Raw genomic sequence first — 24,866 nt, forward strand, 5'->3', positions numbered from 1 at the left:
TTAGGAGTGATTTCTCTAGATCTATGAGGGATTTTGATGGTATTTTTATTGGGATTTCATTTAATGTGTGTAACAGTTTTGGGAGAATGGCCATTTTCAAAATATTTGTTCTTCCTATCCATGAGCAAGGGATATCTTTCCATTTTCTGAGATCCTAATTGATTTCTTTTTCAGGGTAATATTATTTTTCTTATGTAGATCTTTTACTTCTTTTGTGAGATTAACTCCTAAGTATTTCATTTTTTGGATGCTAAAATGAAGGATGTGACTTCTCATTTCTCTCTCTGTGATTTTGTTGTTAGTGTATAGGAATGCTATTGATTTTTTAGTACTGATTTTGTATCCAGCTACATTGCTGAATTTATTTATTATATCTAGGAGTGTTTCAATGGAGTTTTGGGGATCTTCCATGTAGAGTATCATGTTATCTGAAAATAATTATAATTTAACTTCCTCTTTTCCTACCTTTATCCCTTTTATTTCTCTCTCTTGTATAATTGCTCTGGCTAGTATTTCCAGTATTATATTGAATAGGACAAGTGATAAGGGACATCCTTGTCTTGTGCCTGATTTTAAGGTAAAGGGCTTCAGTTTTTGGCCATCTAATATGATGCTGCCTGTTGGTTTGTCATAGATGACCTTTATCATATTGAGGTAAAGCCCATCTATTCCAATTTTCTATAATGTTCTTATCATGAATGAGTGTTGGACCTTATCAAAAGCTTTTTCTTCACCTATTGAAATGATCATGTGATTCTCACTTTTAGCTTTATTGACATAGTGGATTACATTTATTGATTTATGTATGTTGGACCATCCCTACATGCCTGGGATGAATCTCACTTGGTCATGGTGTATAATCTTCTTGATGATATGCTGCATCCAGTTTTCCAATATTTTATTGAGAATTTTTGCATCTGTGTTCATTAAGGAGATTGACCTGTAGTTCTGCTTTAGTGGGGTCTTTCTCATGTTTTGGTACTAGAGTAATACTTGCTTCCAGAAATGACTTAGGAAGGATTGCTTCTTCTTCAATTTCATTGAACAGTTTGAGGAGTGTTGGTTTTAAGTTCTCTTTTTGTTTCTTGTAGAATTCTGCAGTTAATCCATCTGGGCCGGGCTTTTCTTTGTAGGTAAGGATTAATTACATTTTCAATTTCATTAACAGAAATTGGGTTATTCAGGAGTTTTACATCTTCTTGACCCAGCTTTGGTACTTCATATGTTTCTAAGAATCTGTCTATTTCTTCTGTATTATTGAACCTATGAGAGTAGAGGTTTTTGAAATAAGTTTTTATTATCTCCTGTATTTCCACAGATTCTGTAGTGATTTCACCTTTTTCATTCCTTATTGCATGAATTTGAGCTGTTTCTATCCTTTTTAAAGTTATGTTGGCTAGGTTTTATCACTTTTGGTTATGCTTTCAAAACCAACTCTTTAATTCATTGATTCTTTGGATTGTTTTCTTAGTCTCTATTGCATTGATTTCTGCTCTGATTTTTATAATTTCCTCCCTTCTTTTGGCTTTGGGATTTACTTGATCTTCTTTTTTTAGATGTTTGAGGTGTAGCATCAGGCTGTTTATTTGTATTTGTTCTGTTTTTCTGATGTGGAAACTCAGTGCAATAAATTTTTCTTTGAGAACTGCTCTCATTGCATCCCACAGATTCCAGTATGTTTTATTAGTATTTTCATTTGCTTGTAGGTTTTAACTTTTTCTGTAATTTCCCCTGTGACCCACTGATTGCTCAAGGGGGTTCTATTCAATTTCCATGTGTTTGTGTGGTTTTTGCAGTTTCCTTTATCATTAATTTCTAGTTTCATTGTGCTAAGATGTGATAACATTCATGGAATATTTTAAATACTTTTGAATTTATTTAAATATGTTCTGTGGTCTAGTATATGCTCTAATTTAGAGTGTCCCATGTACTGCTGAGAAGAATGTATACTCTGATGTTGTTGTATGAGATATTCTGTATATGTTTATCAAGTTCAATTTTTCATAGGTGTAATTCAGTTCTTTCATTTCTTTGCTGATTTTTGTCTTATTGATCTGTCCCTTGATGTCAATGATGTGTTAAGGTGTCCTGTTATAGTTGTGTTATTGCTAAATTGATTTTTCATTTCTATTAATACTTGCTTAGTATAACTTGGTGCTCTGGAATTATATATATATATATATTTAGGATTGTTATCTCTTCCTCTTGAAGTTTTCCCCTAAGCAGTATGTAGTGAACTTCTTTATCTCTTTGAAAAATTCTCGGTGTGACGTTCACATTGTCTGCAAACAGGATAGCTACCCCTGCTATTTTTAGGTTCCTGTTGCATGAAGTATTGTCTTCTATCCTTTGACTTTCAATCTGTGAATTTCCTTTGGGGTTAAATGGGTTTTCTGTAGACAGCATATGGTTGGATGTTGTTTCTTGATCCATTCTGCCAGTCTGTTTCTTTTAATTGGTGAATTGAGGCCATTTATATTAACAGTTTTAAATGTTATATATTGGTTTATTGTTGACATATTATCTTTCTGCTGTTGCATCTTTATCTTTCCATTCTGTTTAATTGTTTGCCTTGCTTAGAGTTTTTTTCCTATGTGTATCTATACTGTCTTTCAGTATTCTTTGCAGGGTTGCCTGGGTGATCATGACATTCTTCAGTTGTTCTTTGTCATGGAAGTATGATATTTCTCCATCCATTTTGAAGGACAGTTTTGCAGGATATATCAGTCTAGGTTTGAAATCATTTTCCTTAAGATCTGAAATATTCTGTCCATGTTCTTCTTGACTTTATTGTTTATGCTGAGAAGTTTGCTGTGATTCTGATAGGCTTTCCTTTACAGGTGATCTGTCTTTTATCTCTGACAGCTTTTAATATGCTAGTCCTATGTTGAATTTCTGGGATGGTGATTATTATATGTCTGGGTATAGTTTATTTTGGTTTTGGCTATTAGGGGTTCTATATGCTTCAATAATCCATATGTTAATTTCCATTCTCATATTTTGGAAGTTTTCAGCTATTACTTCTGTAAATAGCCTCTTGATATCATTTTATGTTATCCTCTTCTTTTTCATTTATCCCTATCAATCTTATGTTGTTTTTCTTTGCATCATCTTGCAGCTGTTGAATTGTTATTGCCTTGCTCCTTGTTATTTTTAAAAGATCTTTGCTTTCCTGTTCCTGTAATCTTTTCTTCAAGGTCTGAAATTCTATCTTCACTTTTGTTATGGCCATTTTGACAACTTTCAATGGGATTGTTTTCCTGTATATCTCTTTGAATCTGCTTCATGTATTGTGTTTGTTTCTTATTATATTGTTCATCCAGGAATTGTATCTGTTTGTTTTATTCATCTAATTTTAACTATATCTTCTTTAGATATGTTCAGCATTTCTTTCCTTACTTTTATTATTTCTTCTTTTACCTGGGAGATTATTTATAGTTTGAATTGCTTTAAAGGTTCCAGGAGTTGCTTCTGTATTTCAGTTTCTATTTTTTAGGGGGGGGTATTTCAGGTGTATTGCAAATATTTTCTTCCTCGTACATGGCTTCTAGGCTTTCTTGGGATGGGCTGGAGATTTGAGATTGCATTTTGGTCTTTCATTTGGTAATTTTCTATATTTTCGCATTTCAAGTGGTGTTCCAAGGCTTTCCCCCAGCGTGTTGAAGCCATCTCCTATGTCTTTGGTTCCTGGGACACTGTGGATGATGGTCCAAAGCTCTCCCTGGGCAAAGACCAGTGTCCTGGAACTCATTTCATATGCTCTCAACTCCCCTGATGGAAGAAGGTCACTGGGTGTAATCTAGTAAGTCCTTGAATCCCCCTAAGCCTATTTTAGTGTGGCTGTAAGCTAGGCACATCCTTGACCACTGGGAGCTATCATCTTAAACCCTCCCCAGGCTTGGGATGGTGAGCAGGAACTTACCCAGTCAGCAGCCCAGTTCCCTCCTCAATAAGGTGCTTTCTTAGTGAAGCAATAATGATCACACATACATGTAGGATAAAACATGGAATACCTAGGGAACACAAAGTTGAAGCACAGGGTAGTTAGCAGGAAATGTGAAGAAGAATTTTATGGAGCTTGATGCAGTGATTTTCAGCTTTGGCTACACATTACAATGCTCTAGGTAGCTAAAAAGATGTCCCAGAATATAGAGGTATACTGCAGATCACTTAAACTGTGAGCTGGTAGGATTCAAGCAGGAATATACATAAATTTTGGTTCTTTCCAGGTTGATTTCAATGGGCGGCCAATACTGAGACTTGTTGGTTTTCCAACATGTGGTTACAGCACACAGAAACCTGCATTACCATCACCAAGGATAGAGAAATGTTCTTGCTCTGACCACACCTAGACTTCCTGAGTGCCAAGTTTGTTATCTTACACCCAGAAATCTATGGCTTAAAAATCTGCAGATGATTGAGATGCATTATAGAGTTTAAAAACATTTGCATTAGAGGAAGCTAAGGACAACAAGTTGGAAATAATTGACAACAAGTTGCCAATATCGAAGTAACAAATAGACTTGAGTCAAGCCAGAGGCACCAGGGAAAGATATAGATTAGACAGAAGTTCCAAATCACAAATTTTAATTATGAGCAAAATCCAGAGCAACAATCAAACAGAAATAATCACAAATACAACTGTACCAAATATGTTTATTCATTTCCCCTAATAATAAAGGAATACCTTGTACTGGGTACTCTGCTAAGAATTTGCACTAGATACCACTTTGAACTTGATCACAATACTGTGAGATAGAAATCCTTACCCCTATTTTTCAATGAGGAATTGGAGAATCAAATATTTCATTCTAGAATATAATCCTTGATTCTAGCTCATGAAGTTAGCCGTATCTGTCTCTAGCCCTTTCTTATCTATCACTCTATGATTGTCTTACATGATTTTTATCCACAGACTTGACTTTTAAAGTTATCTTTCTTTTGAGAAAATCCTGAAAGAACATCTAGTTGAGGTGAGATAAAATATTGCCTGGGATTCACTGTTCCTGAAGAAAACATAGGCATCAAAGTGTTTTCAAGAAATACTCTGTTTATTGTATTACCCAAACTCTTCAATGAAATTCTAATCCTGCTGAGACATAAGAGCTGCTTATGTTTTAACCCATGAACCTTAAGCCAAACCAAGAAGTATATCCTCCTGGACCTGTCCTTCTGAGTCCCAGTTCTTAAAACTGACTTTTGATGTCTTACCATTTAAAAGTCAGAAATGGACCAGGCATGCTGGCATGTGCCTATAAATCCAGCACTCAGGAGACTGAGGCAAGAAGATAGTATCAAGTCTGAGTCCATTCTGGACTATATGGTGAGATCAGTGCCAGCCTAAACTCAAAACAAGATCCTGTCTCCAAAAATAAACCAAAATTAAATAAATAAATAAGCTGCAAGACAGCAGGAGACTACAGTAAAGCAACAAAAGGAAACTATGCAGATAATTTGAAATGATTATATGTATTCTTTCCACCAAAAGAGACCCAGGTGTGCCTTTGATACTAACTCACATTATTTTTTCTCCTCAGAAACAATAATGATATGTTTGCCTCTTTCACACCATCTAGCATCCATGTAGATTCTAAAACAAACACAGGGGAAGGAAAAATACCCCCCTAATTCCATAATTTCCCCACAATAATGACAATAATTTTGAGTTAACTTTTTTTGTTACCAGCTAGGCTAATATCCTATCACCAACAAGTACTAAGACCATTCCATTTTCACTTTTTAGAACAATTCAATACATTTTAGACACTACAGTCAAAATAATACAGATATACATTGGTTGATAATTTCCCTTTTAATATCAATTTTGGCACATTACCTCTTTCTCCATTCAGAAATCCACTATTTAGTACCAATATTTGTCATTTATTCTATTAGATGTTTTCTTGGGCAGGGTCTTTGATTAGGTAACACTACTAAAAGAATTTGACAAATATAAAAGTTATGTGCATTAACTTCTGTATTTTTATCAACCAGGGCCAAGCAGCCAAAACAAATAATGTACAAGCCTATCCACTATGGAAACTGAGAGAAGTCTAGTGACTGGCAGTCTAACGGGAAAACAGATTTCAAAGAAGAAAACCACAGAGATATAAAGATTCTGGTGCAACAGTGGAGTAAGTGGCAATATGTGAGCATGAAATGCAATGTGGTTTCAGGTATCCTGTTTGATCTTTGTGTCTTTTGATATCAGAGCTGCCTTAACAAGTCCATGACAATAAAGACTAGATGTTCTCACTAAAGATAATCTGTATTTGTACCTTGAAAGAACTTTGGCAGTCACACTTGACTATAAGCAACTATGTTCTATGGTCCCAGCAGAGAACGACCACAGTAAGGACATTTCAACTGTAGAAAGAAACCATAGTTTCCTTGTACTATTTGATGTACAACATGTGGATCTCCAGATAGTACCCACAATGGCCTTGGATCATGACCACAGTCTGGGAATGGCAAAATTTCCCTGGGAATTAGGTGGGTCTAGAACTGTAGAGTCATAAAACAGTGAGCAATGACCAGGAGTGATTTGTTGCCATGGGTATGCAGCTCTGAGGATGTCCAGAAATATTTGAGAAGAAGGCCTATAAAAGGCTGACACTATCTAGTCAAGTGAGAACTTATAGCCATGGAGCACTTTGGCTTTAATATTAATGCAGTTCCATCTAAACTCTCAGGGTGATGAATTTGAGACCTTTGACTATAATAATATAAATGTAGCTTTATATAAAACTTATACTTGCTCTTTGATCTCTAGTATCTTGACAATATTTTTCCTTCTTCATAATTGCAGTGTAAATTTGTGTCAGCAGTTAACTCTTAGGTTTGAGGTATTGTCATCCACTCCCACTATATGACATTTATTAAAAGTCTGAGTGATGGCTCTTGTTATGTAATTATTTCCTCTAATCCTAGTATCTAGATTTCTTCTTTGTTGGTCTTAAGCTACATTCTCATATGTTGTATTGAAAGTGTAAAGTGACATATTTCATGTAGGAAATTTTGACAATATTTTTCAAAATTATATAAATATAAATTTTTAAGTTCAAATCCAGGACATTCTACATACTAGGTAATATTATGTAGGTACTTTGATCTAATGAAATTCCACTAGGAAACTGTCCTTCAGATATACACATGAAAAAATGTGTTTTTTGCAGAAAAGGATTGAAAAACACTCAAATGGCTATCAATAAGGAAATGATTTGATTCATTATAGTGCATGTTAAACTGAATTATGAAAGACTGAAGAAGTACTATTGTTTATTTGTGGAAAAGAGAGAGGGAAAGTATACTGATAGAGACAGATGATTATAGATAGATGAGAGATAACAGACTGATGATTGACCAAGGACAAATGATCGACAGATGATGATAATAGATAAATTGATAGTTTTGTGCATAAAAATATCTCCAGAAGGAAGAAAGAAATACCTGCCTTGTTTCCTCCATAGGAGGAACTCAATGGTTAGTGGATAAGTAGAGAGCAAATTCTCACAGTATATTTTTGTGTATCACTCATATTTTGAATCATATGATTTGGTTACTTAATGAAAAAATAATCTTATATAGCATACTACATTTATTAACAATTTAACAAGCAACATAGCTTTAAGTTTACTAAACTTTCACAATACCTTTTCCCTGCCTTCTCTTCTGAAAGAAAGACTTGTACCCAGAAACCCCTGATAGAGAAAGGAGTGGCAGAGATTCAACAAAACAGCAGCACTCAAGGCAAACGGTGAGCTCATCTCCTGTCAAAATTAACCTGCCCTTCAGGTCTCCATGGACCACAGCTTGGACAGCTGGAATTTTCCCCTGGCCATAAGGCTGATGTGGTTCCTCTCTCAGATGCGGTCACAGTGCCCCAGGCCTCCCCTCTTAAGGCAATGGATCATAGCTTCAACTGTTTATCTGTCTTCAACCCATATAAGCTGCGATTCAGATTACAGGGTCTTAACTCATATTTTCATGTGTTTCTCTTTGACGTGTAAATTGATGCAGCCATTAATTGAGGGCAATTAACAATATTTGTCAAATATCATAATAGCTTTTATTTTTTTAAATAATTTTTTTAAATTTTATTTTAAACAAAATAAGACAGAACAAAGCCATTCAAAACAAACCAGTATAAGTGACACAGGACTTCAAGACAATAAGAAATCAACAGTGGTTATCATAATGTCTTTTGTCTTCAAAATAGCTGCAGATACCTTCAGACGTAGTAAAAATCAACAAAACAGAACATAATAAAACCAATAGAAACAAAACAATGAATACAATGAAGGACTTCAAAGCAAGACAATATTAAATCCAAAATGACTACCATAATATATCTTGTCATGTTTGAAATACCTGCCCAAGCCATCGAACATAATAAAATCAAACAAAACAGAACAGAATAAAACCTAACCCAACAAAACAATGAAACTGATACAAGATTTCAAAACAAGATAATGGGGAATTAACACTGGCCACCACCTTCAGAAGGAGATCCCCCATAGATGTTACATTGCATAATATAATTCTCTGCATAGATGATCAGGCAATTGGCTTTAAACCTTCAGTCAATAAAACACGAAACACTACAAGTTTTAAGCAGTATTTCACCCCAATAGCTATCATTGCCACCTGTTCTTGAGACCTACATCAGCTGGTCTCTTAAGGCATATGTGCAGGGGGCGGAGGGTGTTGGATCTTCTTGTTTCCCAGCCCACACACTGTAAGGGGCTGTCATCCAGGTCTCCCCTCAGCTGCCTGTGCATCATGCCAATTTTCAGGGAGGATTTACTTCTTGGTAACTTCTTTTTCTCCTCCCTCACAGTCCATGACTCATTGGAAAATGCTGGCACCTTCATTTGTTCCCAATGGCTTGTGCATGGTACCAATTCACAGGAAAGTCTTGTTTCTTGGTGACTTCTTGTTCTCTTTTCTCCTAGTAGCTTTTAAAACCATAAAAATGTAACTACTTAGATCCTACAGCTTTTAGATATTTAAACTGACATTAAACATGAAGAATGAAAGATGAGTGGAAAGATTTATCCCTTTTCTTTCTTTCTTTTCTCTTGCTTTCTTTCTCTCTTTCTTTCTTTCTTTCTTTCTTTCTTTCTTTCTTTCTTTCTTTCTTTCTTTCTTTCTTTCTTTCTTTTTTGACAGCACCTCACTATATAACCTAGGCTGGTCTTGAATTCATGGCGATCCTTCTGTCTCAGCCTCCTGAGTGCTGGGGTTACAGGCGTGTGCTACCATGTCCAGCAGAAATTATTCATTAGCAAGAAATAAACTCCTACTTTCTTGAGAGAGATATTGTCCTCAAAGTACAAGTGTTGACTATGTTCGTTTTTAATTCTGAGCATCAAGCCTGCCCTCCATACTTTTAGGGACCTAAGAAGTATTTGGTGCAAATCACTTTACTGAAATTTCAGATTTCCTCCAAAATATAAAATATATTTTTTAAAAATCCTGAGACAATTAACCTATTTGCAACTTTGAAATGGCAAATGATAAAATAGCCTGGTTCTAAACTACTTACCTCCTGTGTTGAAACATGTAACATGTTTATTTCTGACATTTAAGGCTTTTCCCACTTACTCCATTCTTGTGAATACTTCTTTAAAAATCCATTTCAGAGGCTGATTTATCTTCATTTACATCTAATCTCCCCAGTCTGCACTTGGTGGGAGAGTGCTGGAAAAGGGCAGGGCACCACAACGGGGAAGACAAGACTACAAAAGCAAGTACACACAGAGCTTCAATCAGAATGAATCATCATAAAGGAAGAGACATATTTTTCAAAAGTACAGCAATGAGTGTGGCTGATAATGGTGTTCCATATGTATGGACGATCACTATGCTCCCCAGAAAAGTCTTAAGGTAACATATAGACAATTGAGCTCAACAAGGTGGTACACATTACATGGCCAGAAACAGTGCATCCAGGGATTTTTGATTCTGTCAGAAAGATATATCTTTCCTTCATTTAGCATCAATCTAGTATAAAGTACCTCTGAAACACTTGCTAGAATAACATTGCCTATGCATCTAATAAATAAAAATAGTGAGAAATTGGCATTTACCTTCTGGCCATCTTGAGAGCCTTATCCAACCCAAGTATTCATAAAAATCAATCTGGTCTTAAAACAGTTACTTAATTTTTACAACTTTTCCTTTTCTTAACTTTTATACCATTTGTCTGACGTGATTAGCAGGGAAATGCTGAAGCTGATCTCCTATAATATCTATTATTAGTAATAGTGATAGATTTTTGTACCTTTGTTGATTTTGGAACATTCTTAACTATTATCTCTGAATATTTTAGATATTTTGATTCTCTCTCTCTCTCTCTCTCTCTCTCTCTCTGTCTCTCTCTCTGTCTCTCTCTGTCTCTCTCTCTCTGTCTCTCTCTCTCTCTCTCTCTCCCCTCCTGCAGTTTTATCTACTGCTCATTATTATTAAAAATATATTTTTAGCCCTGTATACAGAAAAAGCCTGGCAGCAATGACACTCCAGTAATAAGGAAAATACCTGCTATTTCCATTATAAATCATTTCTAAGTACCATTTTCTTTTAAAGAAAAAGACAAAATCAGAAATACAAAACAAACAATCAAACAAAACACAGTTCCTTGTGGAACTGTTTGATTCCAGTCTGGAATAGTGAAAGAAGTTAGGTTAGAATATTTTATTTTATCAGAAAGTAAGGATGTATTTTTAAAGAAACCAAAATATCAATATGCACACTAACTAATTGAAAGTGTCACACAGGACACATTTGGAATATCTGGAGAATTTTCAAATTTTGTAGTCATGGATTAGAACACACTGAATCTACAATTTATGGTGTTATTCAGAAATGGCAGAGTGGCCAAGGTATAGACAGAAAGACACAAAGAAGAAAGGCAAGAGTCACGGAGGTCAGCGTTTTTCTATAGAACGCAATGTTATAGAACCAATTAGAAAATTATAAAAATGAATGTTTTGCATTCCCCAGTGATACATACAATTTGATCAAGCATATGTTGTTGGTAAAAGCTGACACTATTGGGTGAAACTTATTAGAAAATGACTTGTTAACATTCTCTACAAATATCAACAGATGAATTAGGTACTAAGTAGAAAACAGAAAATGTACTTTGCAGTGGGAAAATCTCTTAAAAATCATGTTAACTAAGTGATTAAAATTACTAACACCTGTAATGGAACAAACTGTTATCGCACACATAGTAGATTTTCAATAAATACATTTTGAAGAATGACTAAATGATTGATGGTTTCTAAAGTGATAAAATAAAGGAAAATGCTTTACCAAGATATCTGTGTGCCCTTCATTCTATTCATGTTCCTCTACTTTCTTGGAATTAAGAGACTGGAGCACCCTTAGCTGAAAAAAGTGGTAAATAGATTATTACCTTTCACTTCCTGGAACAAAGCAAAAGAAAGGATCAGTAGTCAAAGGTCTGAACCTTCTGTCTATGAATCTGATATTACAGGAACTTGTTTTTCCAGTTTAAGTGGCTCTCATATTTACCCTTGTTATAAATTATTGGCAAAATTACAGATTCATTTTTGTTTACTCTCCTATTTCCCATATTCAAGTGCTCATACACATACACATACATATACTTTTTCATTTAAATTGCTCTGTTGTATTAATTTCGAGTGATGAAAAGCAAACAACTAATGGTGTTTCCGTGATCTAACCTAACCCAAGATCCTCTCAGCACACAACACACATTCTTTACCCTTTTTTGTTTGTTGGAGATAAAATATAATGTCAATGTCATTTGACTCCCTACACTTGTCTTCTTAAATGAATATCTAATAATCTGTTAAAATCTTATTCCAGTAACATTATCTTCAGTTATTAGTCTCCATGTCTACAATAAACATTCCTTCTTGAAGCAAAGTTCTATTTTCCTCTCAAGGTCAGGTACATGTAGTTGTCTTGCATTTCAGGGAGAATTGACCCTTGAAAATGTTAACAGCAGATCTTATATCTAATGATAGCCTGTGTGTGACTCTCTCTAAATAACTTAATATATCTGTGCCTCAGTTTCCTCTTCTGAAAAATGAAGAGATTGAACTAGGTTATGAAATTCCTTAGTCAGCCAAGTATTCTGTGATTCTAGAAAAGTTTACAAAATTAAAAGTAGGTACGATACCTACACACACACACACACACACACACACACACACACACACACACACACATCTGTGTATTTAAGTATATGTAAGTTTTCTAGTTCTACATTATTCTAGATTTTATAGTGTAAGCAGATTAATACATATACCACATAGAACTAGGACTCAAATGATCTGCATCAAGTGTAAAGATCAAGTGATACACTCACTCTGGAAGGTATTCCAGTAAAATCATCAAAGACTGTATGCACACACACACACACCCCTCCAGAATTACTATATTCTGTTTGCACTTATCCAATTTTCTTTTCAGCAATGACATCTCCAGGCTTGTGGCTTGGAAGGGTTATTATTTGTTTGATTTTGGTTAGGTTTATCTAATTTCATTTGATTTAAAAACAAAAACTATGACACACACAAAATTTTGTGCAGAGTTCCGGATACAATCAGAGAAAAGGCCGCACCTTAATAATAGCATGAAAAATAACTAACTTGGAAATTTACCCCTTTTATTTCTTCCATTCTCACCCCTCCTACCTCTGCTAGAAACTTCTATAGAATGTTTCCTAAAACCTTCCACATCCTAACAGATGGCCATTTTGTCATTGTTCAACTTTAGTAACAAGGTAACTACACATTTTCTGAGGGGAAGTGATGTCTAATTAGTTTACGACTAAGAAGATTCTGTTCCTTGGTAATTCTTATTTATTAAAACTACTTCTATCAACTAGAATCACATTTTTAATATGTCTTCCATGGGTAACTCTTCCAATATTATGCTTTCCTATCTACTCTTCTGGAAACAAAATCTCCGAGGTTTTATTATTGACTCTGCGGTGTACTCAAGTCTTTTGTCATCTCAGTTCTTTCAGATCAAGTTCAAGTTAATCAGTATGACTTCAAGTCACTGTCTGTCTCACATACACACATACATGCATGGACACATGCATGTCCAATACCCTGAATATACTCATACCTTAATAGCACCTCATTTTTCATTTTTCTGTCCAGAGATTTCTGCTCCACTCTTGATAAGAACACCACAGTTTGATGTATTTTTTTTTACAGAAAAACTTTTTAAAGTATCTTGTCTTTTAAGGATATATTTGCAATACTTGTTTTGATCTTTACAGTACATTTCTGTCATCAGTTCCACTGGTGATATTTTAGATATTCTTTTTAAAGAACAAAGATCAGGTTATCCTAGAAAAAGATCTCACTTCTGTGATAAAAATTTTCCCCATATTACTTCTGCTCTATTGCCCTTGCTGTTATACAAGCAACAGTCCTTGTTTGAATTACAGTATGTTTTATTTACTACAACTATAATAATAAATAATTTAATTAGTTTTATCATGTTTATGCCTAACTCTTGTAACCTAAACAAATATTCCTAAGATAACAGTATATAATATATTAACTAATGTTAATTTCCTTCTAATTTTTTGAAATTCTGTATCATATCTTTCATTTTGTTTTGTTTTTAAAATTGAAAAATTAAAATTAAAGAAAAATTAATCAGTCTGCAATTAATAGGATTTCTAAGGGACAGTGTGCCAAGCAAAGATCTTGCTCTTACACATCTTTGTCACACATATAGATGGGAAATGGTTAGATGTTATAACAGAGCCATTCTTTCTCACTACTGCATGGTCTTGTCAGGATGAAAAAGGAGTAAGCCAGCCAGGCACCTGGCCCCTTAAATTTTCCATCCCAGAATTCAAGGTGGATATAGGAAGAGCACTGTAGGGCCCACAAAAGAACCAGTGGTTCTCACCCCAACTCTGTCATCTTACCTGTGTGGCCCAGTAAGCCACTTTTACCCACATAGCTTCAGTTTGTTCATCTGTGAGGGTCACCTGACTAAAGTCTCTCAGAATTTGCTATGATAGGCATAAAGTTTACTACTTGGAGCAGTCCACTGCACTTGTCTGTGTAGCCCATTTCCAAGCTTCTAATCTGGCCTCCTTCCTGCCTCCCTCCTGCTCTAGCCCACCACACCCCATCCTTCCCTAGTGTACCCCATCTTCTCTCTTTTTCTGGACCACAGGGACTAGCTCAAGGTGACAGGACTACCCCCTTCTGAACTAGCACATTTGTCCTATGAAAACTAGGTTCTATTTTCATTGCTTTTTCTAAGCCCTAAATATCCTATATGGACTGCTCCCAACTTACTTTTCCTTGAATTATTGAGGGTACAGTGAAACCTGGTACAGAGTAAATTTTCAATAAATACTGGCTACATAAATTAGTAAAGTGCAAACAATTGCCATAAACACAAAGAGCTATGTCAGTAACCAGTTAACTCTGTGCAGTCAGAACATACAGGAATGACAGAAAATGGATGAGTTCCCACTTTTGAAGCAAGACCTGGTTCCAAATTTCCAGCAACAGATTAGACTGAGGGAGACGTAGGTGAGGCTGAAATTAGTCAGAACTAATATCATAATAAAACTCTTCAATGATGTTGCCTCTCAGTGTACCAGGTTTATTATTTTTAAATTAATGAAACATGTTGCTAAGGTAGGAGGGGAAGTGGGAGTTGATAGGAGCCGGCAGGGAAGGAGCAGTCAAGGCTACAGAGTACCTGTCATCTCGGTGATGTGGACACTTGGTTTCGGTTGTATTTTAAATAAAATTTCATCCCAGTGTAGATAACTGCATCTGGAATTACGTTCCATCCTGTAATCTGTCTCATATATATATAGAGAGAGAGACACACAAGTGAAGCAGTCTCTATTGAGAGGGAGTATCACAGCCTACTTAGGAGCAATACCAGGAAAGAAGGAGCTGCGACCCCTCAGCAGGCAGAGGTTCAAGGAAGGTACCAGAGGTAGAGCCCCCAGCTGTGAAGCTACGCCTGCTGTCCTGAGCATTTCCGCTCCAGACAGACATTCATTCACTGGTAAGACTGTGCTTGAAAACTTAAGAAGGATAAATGCATTTACCCTAAATGAGACAGAAGATGCTGGGAACCAAACAAGTGTGAGTAATGAGAGCTGCTAGCAACCCTGGGTGGGAGCACTAGGGAGTGTGTGCTGATCTCCAGGAGATGCCTGTTTTAAATCAGCAGAAACTGGTCCCTGGGAAATCAGGGGGAAGTTTCTTAGGGAGCAAAATGATCCTATCCTCTTGGTTTGGAGAGACCTGGTTTGCAAAAGGTGACAGATCAGAGGCAGAATGTATTGGTTCAAATCCATTGTTTTCTTTAATTTAAAAATTTTTACTCATGTATTTGCAGTGCATAGTGACTACATCCATATATATATATATATATATATATATATATATATATATATATCCTCATTTTCTCCTCCCTAAATCCTTTGGTCCCCTCTCATTTGCAAAAGATAAATGTACTGTTTTGGAACAGAGCTAAGCTATGAACATGAAAAGCAGCTCTAGTGTTAATTTGCACACTGGGCACTGGAGATCTGGGGTGAGGATGGCTGGGAAAATAGAAACCACAGAAAAATGATCCCATGGCATCTGCAGAGCAGCTGGGATGTGCATTTATTGTGTGCACCCCATGCCAGAATTCTTTACCTATGGTATCTCCTTTCATTCCTGGTAATGCAGCAGGAGGTGAGACATGTTAGAGATTAAGTGAATCAAGACAAGAAAGAGATAATGGAATTTTCAAGCCCAGAACCTCTTCTACCTTGCTGTGCTGGGAACATTGGCAGGGAAAGAGAAGGGGAAAATAGCTAACAGACCTAGAATAACCTGTGAAAGCCAGGGAGCGGCACATGATGTTTGATGTCTAACTTTTCTCTTCAAGTTTTCATGGAAATCCTGTTTGCTATAATCTCCCCAAACATAGCCAGCTAGCAAAAACTAAACTCTGAAACTTGAATAATTAAGATGCTACTATAATCACTGTTGTCTATAATATGACAATTTTCTCTGGCTGTTCCTCCCTCTTTGGACAGGGGCTCCCAAAACCACTTATTCTCACGTCAGGATGAGTTGCTTAGTTAGGGGCCTATGCATGTGTTTCACATAACCCTCTCACACAAGTCTAAAACATTTTGAAAACTTATTTCTGTAATACTTTTCAAAACACTTAAGGGTTCCCTAGGTTCTGCAGCCAAAGCTTCCCAAACTGTTTTTAAAATAATTCATTCTTTGTTTTAAATTGTTACCAGTGTCTGCAAACAAACTAGACCACAGAAAGACTGGCTCTGCCTTCTTGGCTGTATTGGAAAGCTGTGGAACTGTGCCATTTGCCTCCTGGCCTCTCTGTCCCCTGCTTCTTTCTCTCTCTGGAAGGGTCTCTGAATGTGATGCTGACCTGACCCTCAGTGCCTCCCACTTTAGGCTTGAATACCTCTGCTTGCAGAAGTGACTGTACTTGTTTAAATCATCCTAGGAAAGTCCTGCTAGAATAACTCAAAGAAATGGTTGGGTTTCAGGCATTGAAAGGGAAAAGATGTACGTGTAGACTAGAGCTTTGCCCTCTTAATCTAACCAGATGGTGCTTGGTGATATCTGAAAAATTTTGCCCTAGACAGGACATTACAGTAGTGAGAGGTGAGACCAAGGGACTTTACCTTGAGGTCACTTTCTCCGCCCCTAGGCAACTTACCTGTGGCATGAAAAGGGTTTCAATCAGCTACTCATGCATCAGTGATGCCATCTTTAGGCACCACCCCAGTTAAAAACTATATATATGCCCCCACACCACATGTCCAGCAGAGAAAGCCAGACCCCCAGTGGTCATGAGGTTTCTCTCCATGTCCTTAGAATAAAGGCCATTTTTACTTTATATTCTGGCCTTTACCATGCCAAAATTCCTATCAATATCCAGAGTGGGCTGTATTCAAATCTTAAAATTTCATGCTACCTCACTAGGGATTATGACCCATTAGTCCAAAGCACATAAGGGAAATTTGTTCAGGAAACAGATATCACCCAGGAAGCAAAAGGTATATTGTGTCTTGAAAGCTTTAAACAATATCTAAATAAAAAATAAAAGAGAAGTCTCAGAATGTAACCTGAATCTGCCTCCTAATTTTCAGTCACTTACTTTGAGTGTTAAACTATCCAGGCTCACTAAGCCCTCATATTTTAGACAGTGTGGAGCTAAGATGAGCACAGAGCCTTCTGATCTTGCATGCTTCATATTTTGGATAGTTTTCCTTGCTTTTTAACTTTGCATCAACGATGAGGGTGAAGAGACATCACCCAAAATCCTTACCATATTATCCCAAGTAGAGGAAGGTCTACTTGGGAAGCTACTGCAGCTAGAGGAAGGTCTGTTACACTTTGGTGGCAACAGAATTTGCTTCCAAATACATTTTAAGCTTCATTTAAACACCTTTGGCTGCCTTTCCACAAATATTTTCTTCTTGATTAGAGACATGATATTTGAAGAATTAGAAGGTAACTCAGCTTTTAAGGCATAATAGTTATAAATTTGGGATAAAACCTGTAAAAGGTAAATAAAAATTGAAAAGAAATCTTGCCTCCCTACTTCCAGTGGATTGCTTGTGTAATTGAGATGGGTAGGGTTTCCAAGAGACCAGCCAGAAGCCAGCCCACAACAAAAGAAAAACTTTCCAAAGTATTTCCCCGGAAAACTGAAGAAAGTTAGTTAGGTAAGCCTTTTTCATGTTCAGAAAATATACATAATGATTTTAAATTTTTTTAAAATGTCCTTTGTAAAAGATTTTTCCTCTGAAATATATAGTAGCATGAATTAGAGAGACTATCATCTAAGCAGAGAATTTAAAGCAGGTTATCCTGCCTGGGAGAAACTGAATTAATTAAGAGCTGAATACTAATCTAAATTTCAGTTTATTTAACAAGTATTTACTGAGGATCTGATGTAGAAAGACACTGTTGAGCACATCAGCCCCTCTTTAGAGTTTCCCAAGTATTCACCAAAAGCTACAATAGCCCTCGGGGGAAATCTAACACAAAAATCTTGAACAGTATAGCAGAAATAGAATTGCCCAAAAAATGCAATGCTCATGATGCTTACAATTCTTTATTAGGTTGGGGACACCCTGAGAAATAAATTCAGGTGTTAATTTATCTGACAGACAATGGCAGAGAGCTCCTCTCTCCCCAGGAGGCATTCTGAGTTATCAGCAGTAATAATTCTTTCAATTCTCGTATAAAATTCCAGTTGGTTGAAGATAAATGCAAAACATTGCCTTGGGCAGAGGCAGAGAGGCAAGGGGACAGAGCAGTGCTCTGCTTGTTTCTTCCTCAAGACAGGAAGCAGGAGGACAGCTCCAAGACTGTACCTGCAGAGCCTTACACCCGCATTTCCCTGGTTCTTTATGTAGAGGGAGCTCTTTCTTTCAGATTTAAGAAAAGAAAGAAATCAGAGCAAAGAGATTCTCAAACTAAATGCTCTGCTCTCACAGATGGCAACACGAAAATTCAGGGCATTTAGTCAGGAACTATTTAATGGCTTGTGAAAGGAACAAAGGGACAGAGAAATGGAGTGACAGAGTAGTGGGTATTTCTCCATGACTTTCTCACCAGTATTAACTATTTTTGATTTGCTGTGTATCAGAAAATTCAGTATTAATGAGCCATTCAAAATTGTTTCCAAGCTTTAAGGTGCTTTCAAGGCAAAAGGTACCTAATCAGGACTCATACTCTTAGCAGAAATAACCAACTGACGCCTCAGTATGTGTTAAAACTGAAGATCTCATTTTTGGGGGCAATATTTAAAGAAAGAATAAATCCATTTTCCACAAAGACAGTCAATTTAGTCCTGGAGAATGTTCCAAGGAGCACAGAAGGGTTTGGATACATAGAACAGAGGTTCTCCAGTGAAGTCCACAGTCACACAGAGTTAGCATCACCTTGAGTGCAAATTCTAAGACCCAAACTCAGACTTACTGACTCCATAGCTCTCTGTGGAGGCTGGATCGGGCTGGAGTAATTCCCTCATTGGAGTCTGGAAAACTTGAAATTCAAAGAATGATCTATTTACACAGATTAAATTAAAAGCAAACAAAATCACCATAAACTGAGGTGGAAAGGGTGGTATGTAGGTAAATCCACAACCCAGAGATGGCACAACAAAAATATTGGGCTGCAGGATCAAACTACTAGCTCATCTGGCATATGCATGTGCGTGTGTGTGTGTGCGTGTGTGTGTGTGTGTGCGTGTGTGTGTGTGTGTGTATAAAATGCATTCCTGAAAAGGCTTGTGCAGACTGCATCTTCTCCAATAGGATTTACAGATTATCTTTATATAAAAATCATGAACCAGTCTATATTGAGTATCTAGTTAGACAAAAGGCTTTCATACACTGATATTTTAAATTTTATCTTTCATTTTATCAGGTGAGTAAATTGATAGTGAGCTTACAGAATCTGCCCAAGACTTTCAGACAAATAAAGACAAGATGAAATTTGAGCCTGTGGATATCCAACTCCAAGTTTGTGTAGTTCTCATTGCAGGATGTGACATGACTTAATTTGTCCAGTGCATATATTTGGATCATTTAAAGTAAGGTTCAGGTATTTTGCCATAAAATATTATGAAAAATATTTTTAAAGAAAAATAAGCTTCAATTTTTTAATGCAAAACCAAAGAACAAATAAATTACAAAGAATAAGAAAAGGAAATCAGCAGCTGCAATATAGAAGGCCTAAGAGAGCAGTAAATTCTACAGAAACCTAAGCATATGTATATGCAGATGCATATGTGTATGTATAGTTGCACATGTACATGTATATGGGCATATGTGTATATGAGTGCATGTGAATATATGTGTGTGCATATATATGCATATGTGAGTGTGTGTGCAATGTGTGTTCATATGTGCAAAGTGTTTATGTTCCAAGAGTAAAGATAGAGGCTGATAGTATCCTTTTTACAGGTCTAGGCTCAGGGTCCTTTTAGACTTGATCCTACCTATCATTAACAGTCTAAGGAAGGTTAGAAGGTTCTTGGTTCCACTCCCACTTGTGTTTTGGAAAACAGCCTGATGAAGGCCACACTGACCATAAGCTGCAGAGCTTGACCCCCAGGCCTTCTTGGTGACTGCAGAAAGCAAAGCAGTCCACTGCATTCCTTATACTACTAAAAGCCTACCAGAATTTCCATGGTCAATTGCTTATTTGTTTTTTCATGAATTTTTAAAAACTAACATAAGAAAGTTTCAGCTTTAACATAAGTTTCAGCTAACCACAAAATAAACTCCAAATACAGGTAAAACATCCCAATGTGAAAGGTTGATCCCTTTACTAGATATATCTCCTCAGACAGTCCAAAGGATAGGTTATTTTATGATGCAGTTTGAGCACCAGCCTATGCCCAGTATTGACAGCTCAAGAGATGCTGAGGAGCAGCTGTTCTGAACTCCAGGAGAAGTTACGATAAAACCCTGGACATTTCAACCTCACTTTTTAATGCATGATGAAGATTGACAATGAAATAGTCTTCATATCCTTATTTCAGAGCTGATGAGTGCATGCCCACAGAGCAGGCAAAGGAGACTGAGGTACAGGTGGGTTTTCCTCCCTGCACTTTGATAGAAGGTCAATTCTGCCCACTTTATGATTTTCTCAAATGATGATCTCAGAAAGCCTACTTCCCATAAATTTTGATACAATAGCATGCTGTTACTATACAAGAGACTGGACAGCCACAAGTATGTAGACAGCTCAGCCAGAGCCCTTCTCCTCAGCTGAAAAAGATATGCTAAAATTCTATCTGAAACTACTGCTCAGTAGACCAATAACTATATATGATGATCTGAGCCCCAGACATTTTGTATCTCAATGTTTGCATTGCCACAAATGTCATATATTAAGACTTAGTTTGTTTTGCTTTTAAAAATTATGGGTTCAAATTGTCATTACAGACTGACATTGCAGATGTCAGTCATCTCCATAGCTACTTCTTAGCCTGGACCATTGAGAGACCCATCCTGCATTTGGAAATACCATGGACCTAGAGAAGACATGAGGCCATGCCAAGCAGATCATACCCTCAAACAGAGGTATTGCTGAATAGATTCCAACCAGTACCCTCAGCCTGACTGATAACCAGAAACAAACATACGTATAAGGACTGCAGTCTTGGACTAGAGAATTTAGAAACACTTTGGTTTCATGTAAATACCAAACTGCATTTGTCATCATAAACTCTTTAGTAAAATCAACCAAGGAAGCAAACCTGATTGGCCTGAAGAAAGGTTGGCCTAGCAGAGGCTCTTAAAGCTCTGCCTCACAAGCACCAGCTGGGTGCCTAGCCATAGTCATAGTCATTAAACAATCAGGATGTTTACAACTAGCCTTGCTAATAATAAGGAAAGCAAAAATCTGCTTGCTATAAAATCAACTCAGTCAGGCTAAAAATGCTTACTTAGCATATTTGTTATTTGCTATCAAGACCAATGGTTACCTGCAAAGATGGGTAAAAGAGAACCTATACGTATTAAAAGCAATGGTTCTCTAACTTTAGACAACATTAGAACTATGTGAATGGAGGGTTTGGTAAAGTACAGATTGCAGGGGCCCCAATATTTTGATTCTTAATTTTAAAGAAAAACTGAAAATAGTTTGCATCCCTAACAAATTCCCAGATGATAGTGGTGCAATTCACTGTGGCACAACTTTCACAACACTATTATTGAATGTTACTCCATGTCCTCCTGAGTACTGAGCTCCCCTCTCTGCACTTCCCAACTTTCTCTTCTTTATTGCAGTGAAAGATGCTAATGCCAGCACACTTCTGGCTGCTCCTGATACTGCTCTTGGGGGACTCAAGCACAAGCCTCTCACACAAGTTCTGCAAAGCTGGGTCTGTCTTCAACTGTCTCAACACAGCCTTGTGCAAGGTGCAGAAGAACCAGAGGGAGGATGTGCCCCTTCTAAGTAAGAATAGCTTCCACTACCTTCCCAGTCAAGACCTGTCTTTCAGAGAGGAGAAAGAGGAGGAAAAAGAAAATCTGGACAAGGACAAAAGGACTTTCCCTGACTCTGGGGGTGGAGGTGGTGCTGGAAGCACCCGGTACAAATATCTGCCACAAGCACAGCACAAAGGGAAGCTGTACCAGGACAAAGGCAAAAGTGACCAAAGCACCAAGTTCACACTATCCCTCGATGTTCCTACTAACATCATGAACATCCTCTTCAAAATCGCCAAGGTCAAGAACATGCAAGCCAAGGCAGCTGCCAATGCTCACCTGATGGCACAGATTGGGCGTAAGAAGTAGATACAGAGGTTCAGCAGGAAAGCAGCACATCAAGGACAGAGGACAAGAGCAGAGAGTAAAGTTGAGGATGGAAGCTGTAGCATTCAGCTGGTCTGCATTCAAATGAGCCATCCAGTTTCATGGGTTGCTTCACTGCTGAGCCCCTTGCATCTTTTCTTGCAGCCAATCCAGTTTTCCTTCTCTGTACAAAGGCACAAAAGTTCAGTACTGTTCAACATTTGCAAATTATTACATGTTAATGTCTCACCCTGTCTCCTTCCTTCTTTCTCATGGCAAGAGGCAAAGTTCACGCATTCCTCCCCTCCAGATTTGTCCATTCTGGCCACATGCCTGGGAAGAGAGAGTTCAGAGCTCTGCTCCGCTTCACACATCACCTCCTACCATGAGGAAGATACGCTGTCACCATCTTATCTACAAATCCCTTCCCCACTATCTTATCTCCCATTAAAATCAGGCTTCTTGAACTCCTGGGGTGTTCAATTCCATTTCCATCAAACTCTTAGCACCAAACAAACAGGAATGACAAATGATGAAGAGTCCCAGTGGGCCAGTTTCCTATCTCTTTCAGGAGGGGATTGCCCTGGCAGGTTATAGAAGAAGTACTAGAGAGCTCAGAGTCAGCTTCTGTCATTTCTTCAAGGGCCATCATCTTCTTGGCTTGCTTCCACCCAAGGAGCATAATGTAGAGTATGTTTCAGAAAGGGCTTTTGGGCTGAATAAGAGAGGGAGCTTTTTATACTCCAACTTCTTCAGACTTTGTGAGGACTTGGGCCACTGATTCACTGCATTGTTATTACTGAATCTCCATGTACTCAGCTCAGCGCTGGGTGGGGAGTTGGTGGCTGAGACTGATGGCTCAGGCAAGAACTCTGCTCTCTGTAAATCAGCCCTCTAAGTGAATAGACAAAACCAAATGTGAAAAGAAGTATAGACCACTGGGGATATGTAAAGAAGAACATCAAAGTGATAGCAACTAGTACAAAAAATTATATAGATATGTGTGTGTATGTGTGTGTGTGTGTGTGTGTGTGTGTGTGTAGTATATATATGGACTGTAAATATGAGATTATGAGATTATTTTATATGAGCAAGATTCCACTCAGAATGTCATCAGTAAAAATTCTAAAGGCCTCTCAGCAGAAAAGCCACAGGTCAGAGCCCCAGAAAAGATACTATACTACCACTCACTTCTGCATAGTGACAAATCAATAAATATAATGAAATTCTGTATGATAAAACAAAGTACACAGACACACACAACCACCACCAGAGGCAATGTCAAAAGATGAATCAAAAGCTTGAGAAAATTGTTTAACAGTAATATAAAAGATAAATGGGCTCTTTGCCAAACTTATAAAGAGCTGCTAAAAAATGAGAACAAGAAAAAAACTCCAGAAAAAAGTAAGCAAAAGTATAAGTAGACAACATAAACACACATGTACAAACTCAAATATAAAGGAAATTTAATTATATGAAGAGGTGCTCAGCTTCATTTTTTTAAGTACACTGGTGCAGTTTCTTGACTGTCACAGTTCAACAGTGCCCTCCACTGTGAAGTTCAGCCATGCTCTCCTCTATTGCCAGCCAGTGGAAGTATAAAGGCAAGAAAGATAATTTGACAATACTTATCAAAATGACAAATTCAGTTTTCCTTTAAGCCAGTAATCAGCTACTGAGAATCAATGAAAAATGTGAAAATTTAAATTATAAAAAGGTAATTTTTTTTGTCTTTTTCATTTTTACCGGTACCGGGGATCGAACTCACGACCACCTGCTTGCAAGGCAGGCGCTTATGCTGCTGAGCTAAATCCCCAGCCCCCAAAAAGGTAAAAAAAAAAGTGAAAATGCAACTGCTGTTTCCATCCCAGAAAAAACACACCACACGGCAGAAATAATTCTGGCCTAAGACTCTATGTGTCTATGAGTGAATTCTATAATTTCCCAAATATCAATGTCCTTGCAGCCTGACAATTACTCTATAAACATTATTTCATTTACTTCTCACAAATATATTTCAAGGTAGCTACTATTTTTTCCATCTTAAAAATGGAAATTGAGACCAAAAGAAGTTAGGAAATATGTCCGAGGTCTCACTGTTATTAAGTGGCAGAGTCATGACTGTGTAGCCACAAACTTTTATTCATCTATGAAGAGATGACAATTTTTATAGCAAACATTGGAAACATGCCATCCTCACCTCCCAGGGTTACAATGAGCAGCAAATTAGCCACGAATGTGAAAGTAGTTGGAAAAGCATCACAAAGATATTGAGAGTTAAGATTATGTCCTCAGCAGATGAGTTTCATATTTAGATGATGAACGTATACATACAATTACTAAAGGAGGGATAGTAAGACTGAACTGAAATTAACAAACAATAATTGGCAATGTACAAGGTGTTCTGCTGAACAGGCCAGTTGGATAAGTCTAACATTCTTCCCAGAGACTCAGACCCAGATTTGAGATCAGGCAGTACTTCTTAGTCTCTGTGCAAAGCATGAACATTTCAGGAAAGGTG

General features: G+C 37.1%; 1 protein-coding gene and 1 long non-coding RNA gene across 2 annotated transcripts; one reads left to right on the forward strand and one right to left on the reverse strand.

Annotated features, from left to right (window-relative positions):
- Nucleotides 1-8,113: 8,113 nt before the first annotated feature.
- LOC134471648 (uncharacterized) lies at nt 8,114-22,504 on the reverse strand. Its single transcript, XR_010041171.1, has 3 exons — nt 22,319-22,504; nt 11,320-11,394; nt 8,114-9,740 (listed from the first exon to the last, which is right to left on the reverse strand). It is a non-coding gene; the product is annotated as an uncharacterized LOC134471648 (long non-coding RNA).
- Nucleotides 14,908-22,348, forward strand: LOC100722368 (urocortin-3-like). Its single transcript, XM_003473284.4, has 2 exons — nt 14,908-15,060; nt 21,839-22,348. The coding sequence occupies exon 2, from the start codon at nt 21,845-21,847 to the stop codon at nt 22,346-22,348; it is 504 nt and encodes a 167-aa protein (XP_003473332.1). The 5' UTR covers nt 14,908-15,060; nt 21,839-21,844.
- Nucleotides 22,505-24,866: the final 2,362 nt, after the last annotated feature.

Source organism: Cavia porcellus, unplaced genomic scaffold (genome assembly GCF_034190915.1).
Source record: "Cavia porcellus strain 051 isolate PalLab524CR breed Dunkin Hartley unplaced genomic scaffold, mCavPor4.1 scaffold_19, whole genome shotgun sequence".
Classification (NCBI taxonomy): Eukaryota; Metazoa; Chordata; class Mammalia; order Rodentia; family Caviidae; genus Cavia; species Cavia porcellus.

Bases quoted from the DNA above. Each gene is read 5' to 3' on its own strand.
- LOC100722368 (XM_003473284.4), top strand. From the start codon at position 21,845: ATGCTAATGCCAGCACACTTCTGGCTGCTCCTGATACTGCTCTTGGGG.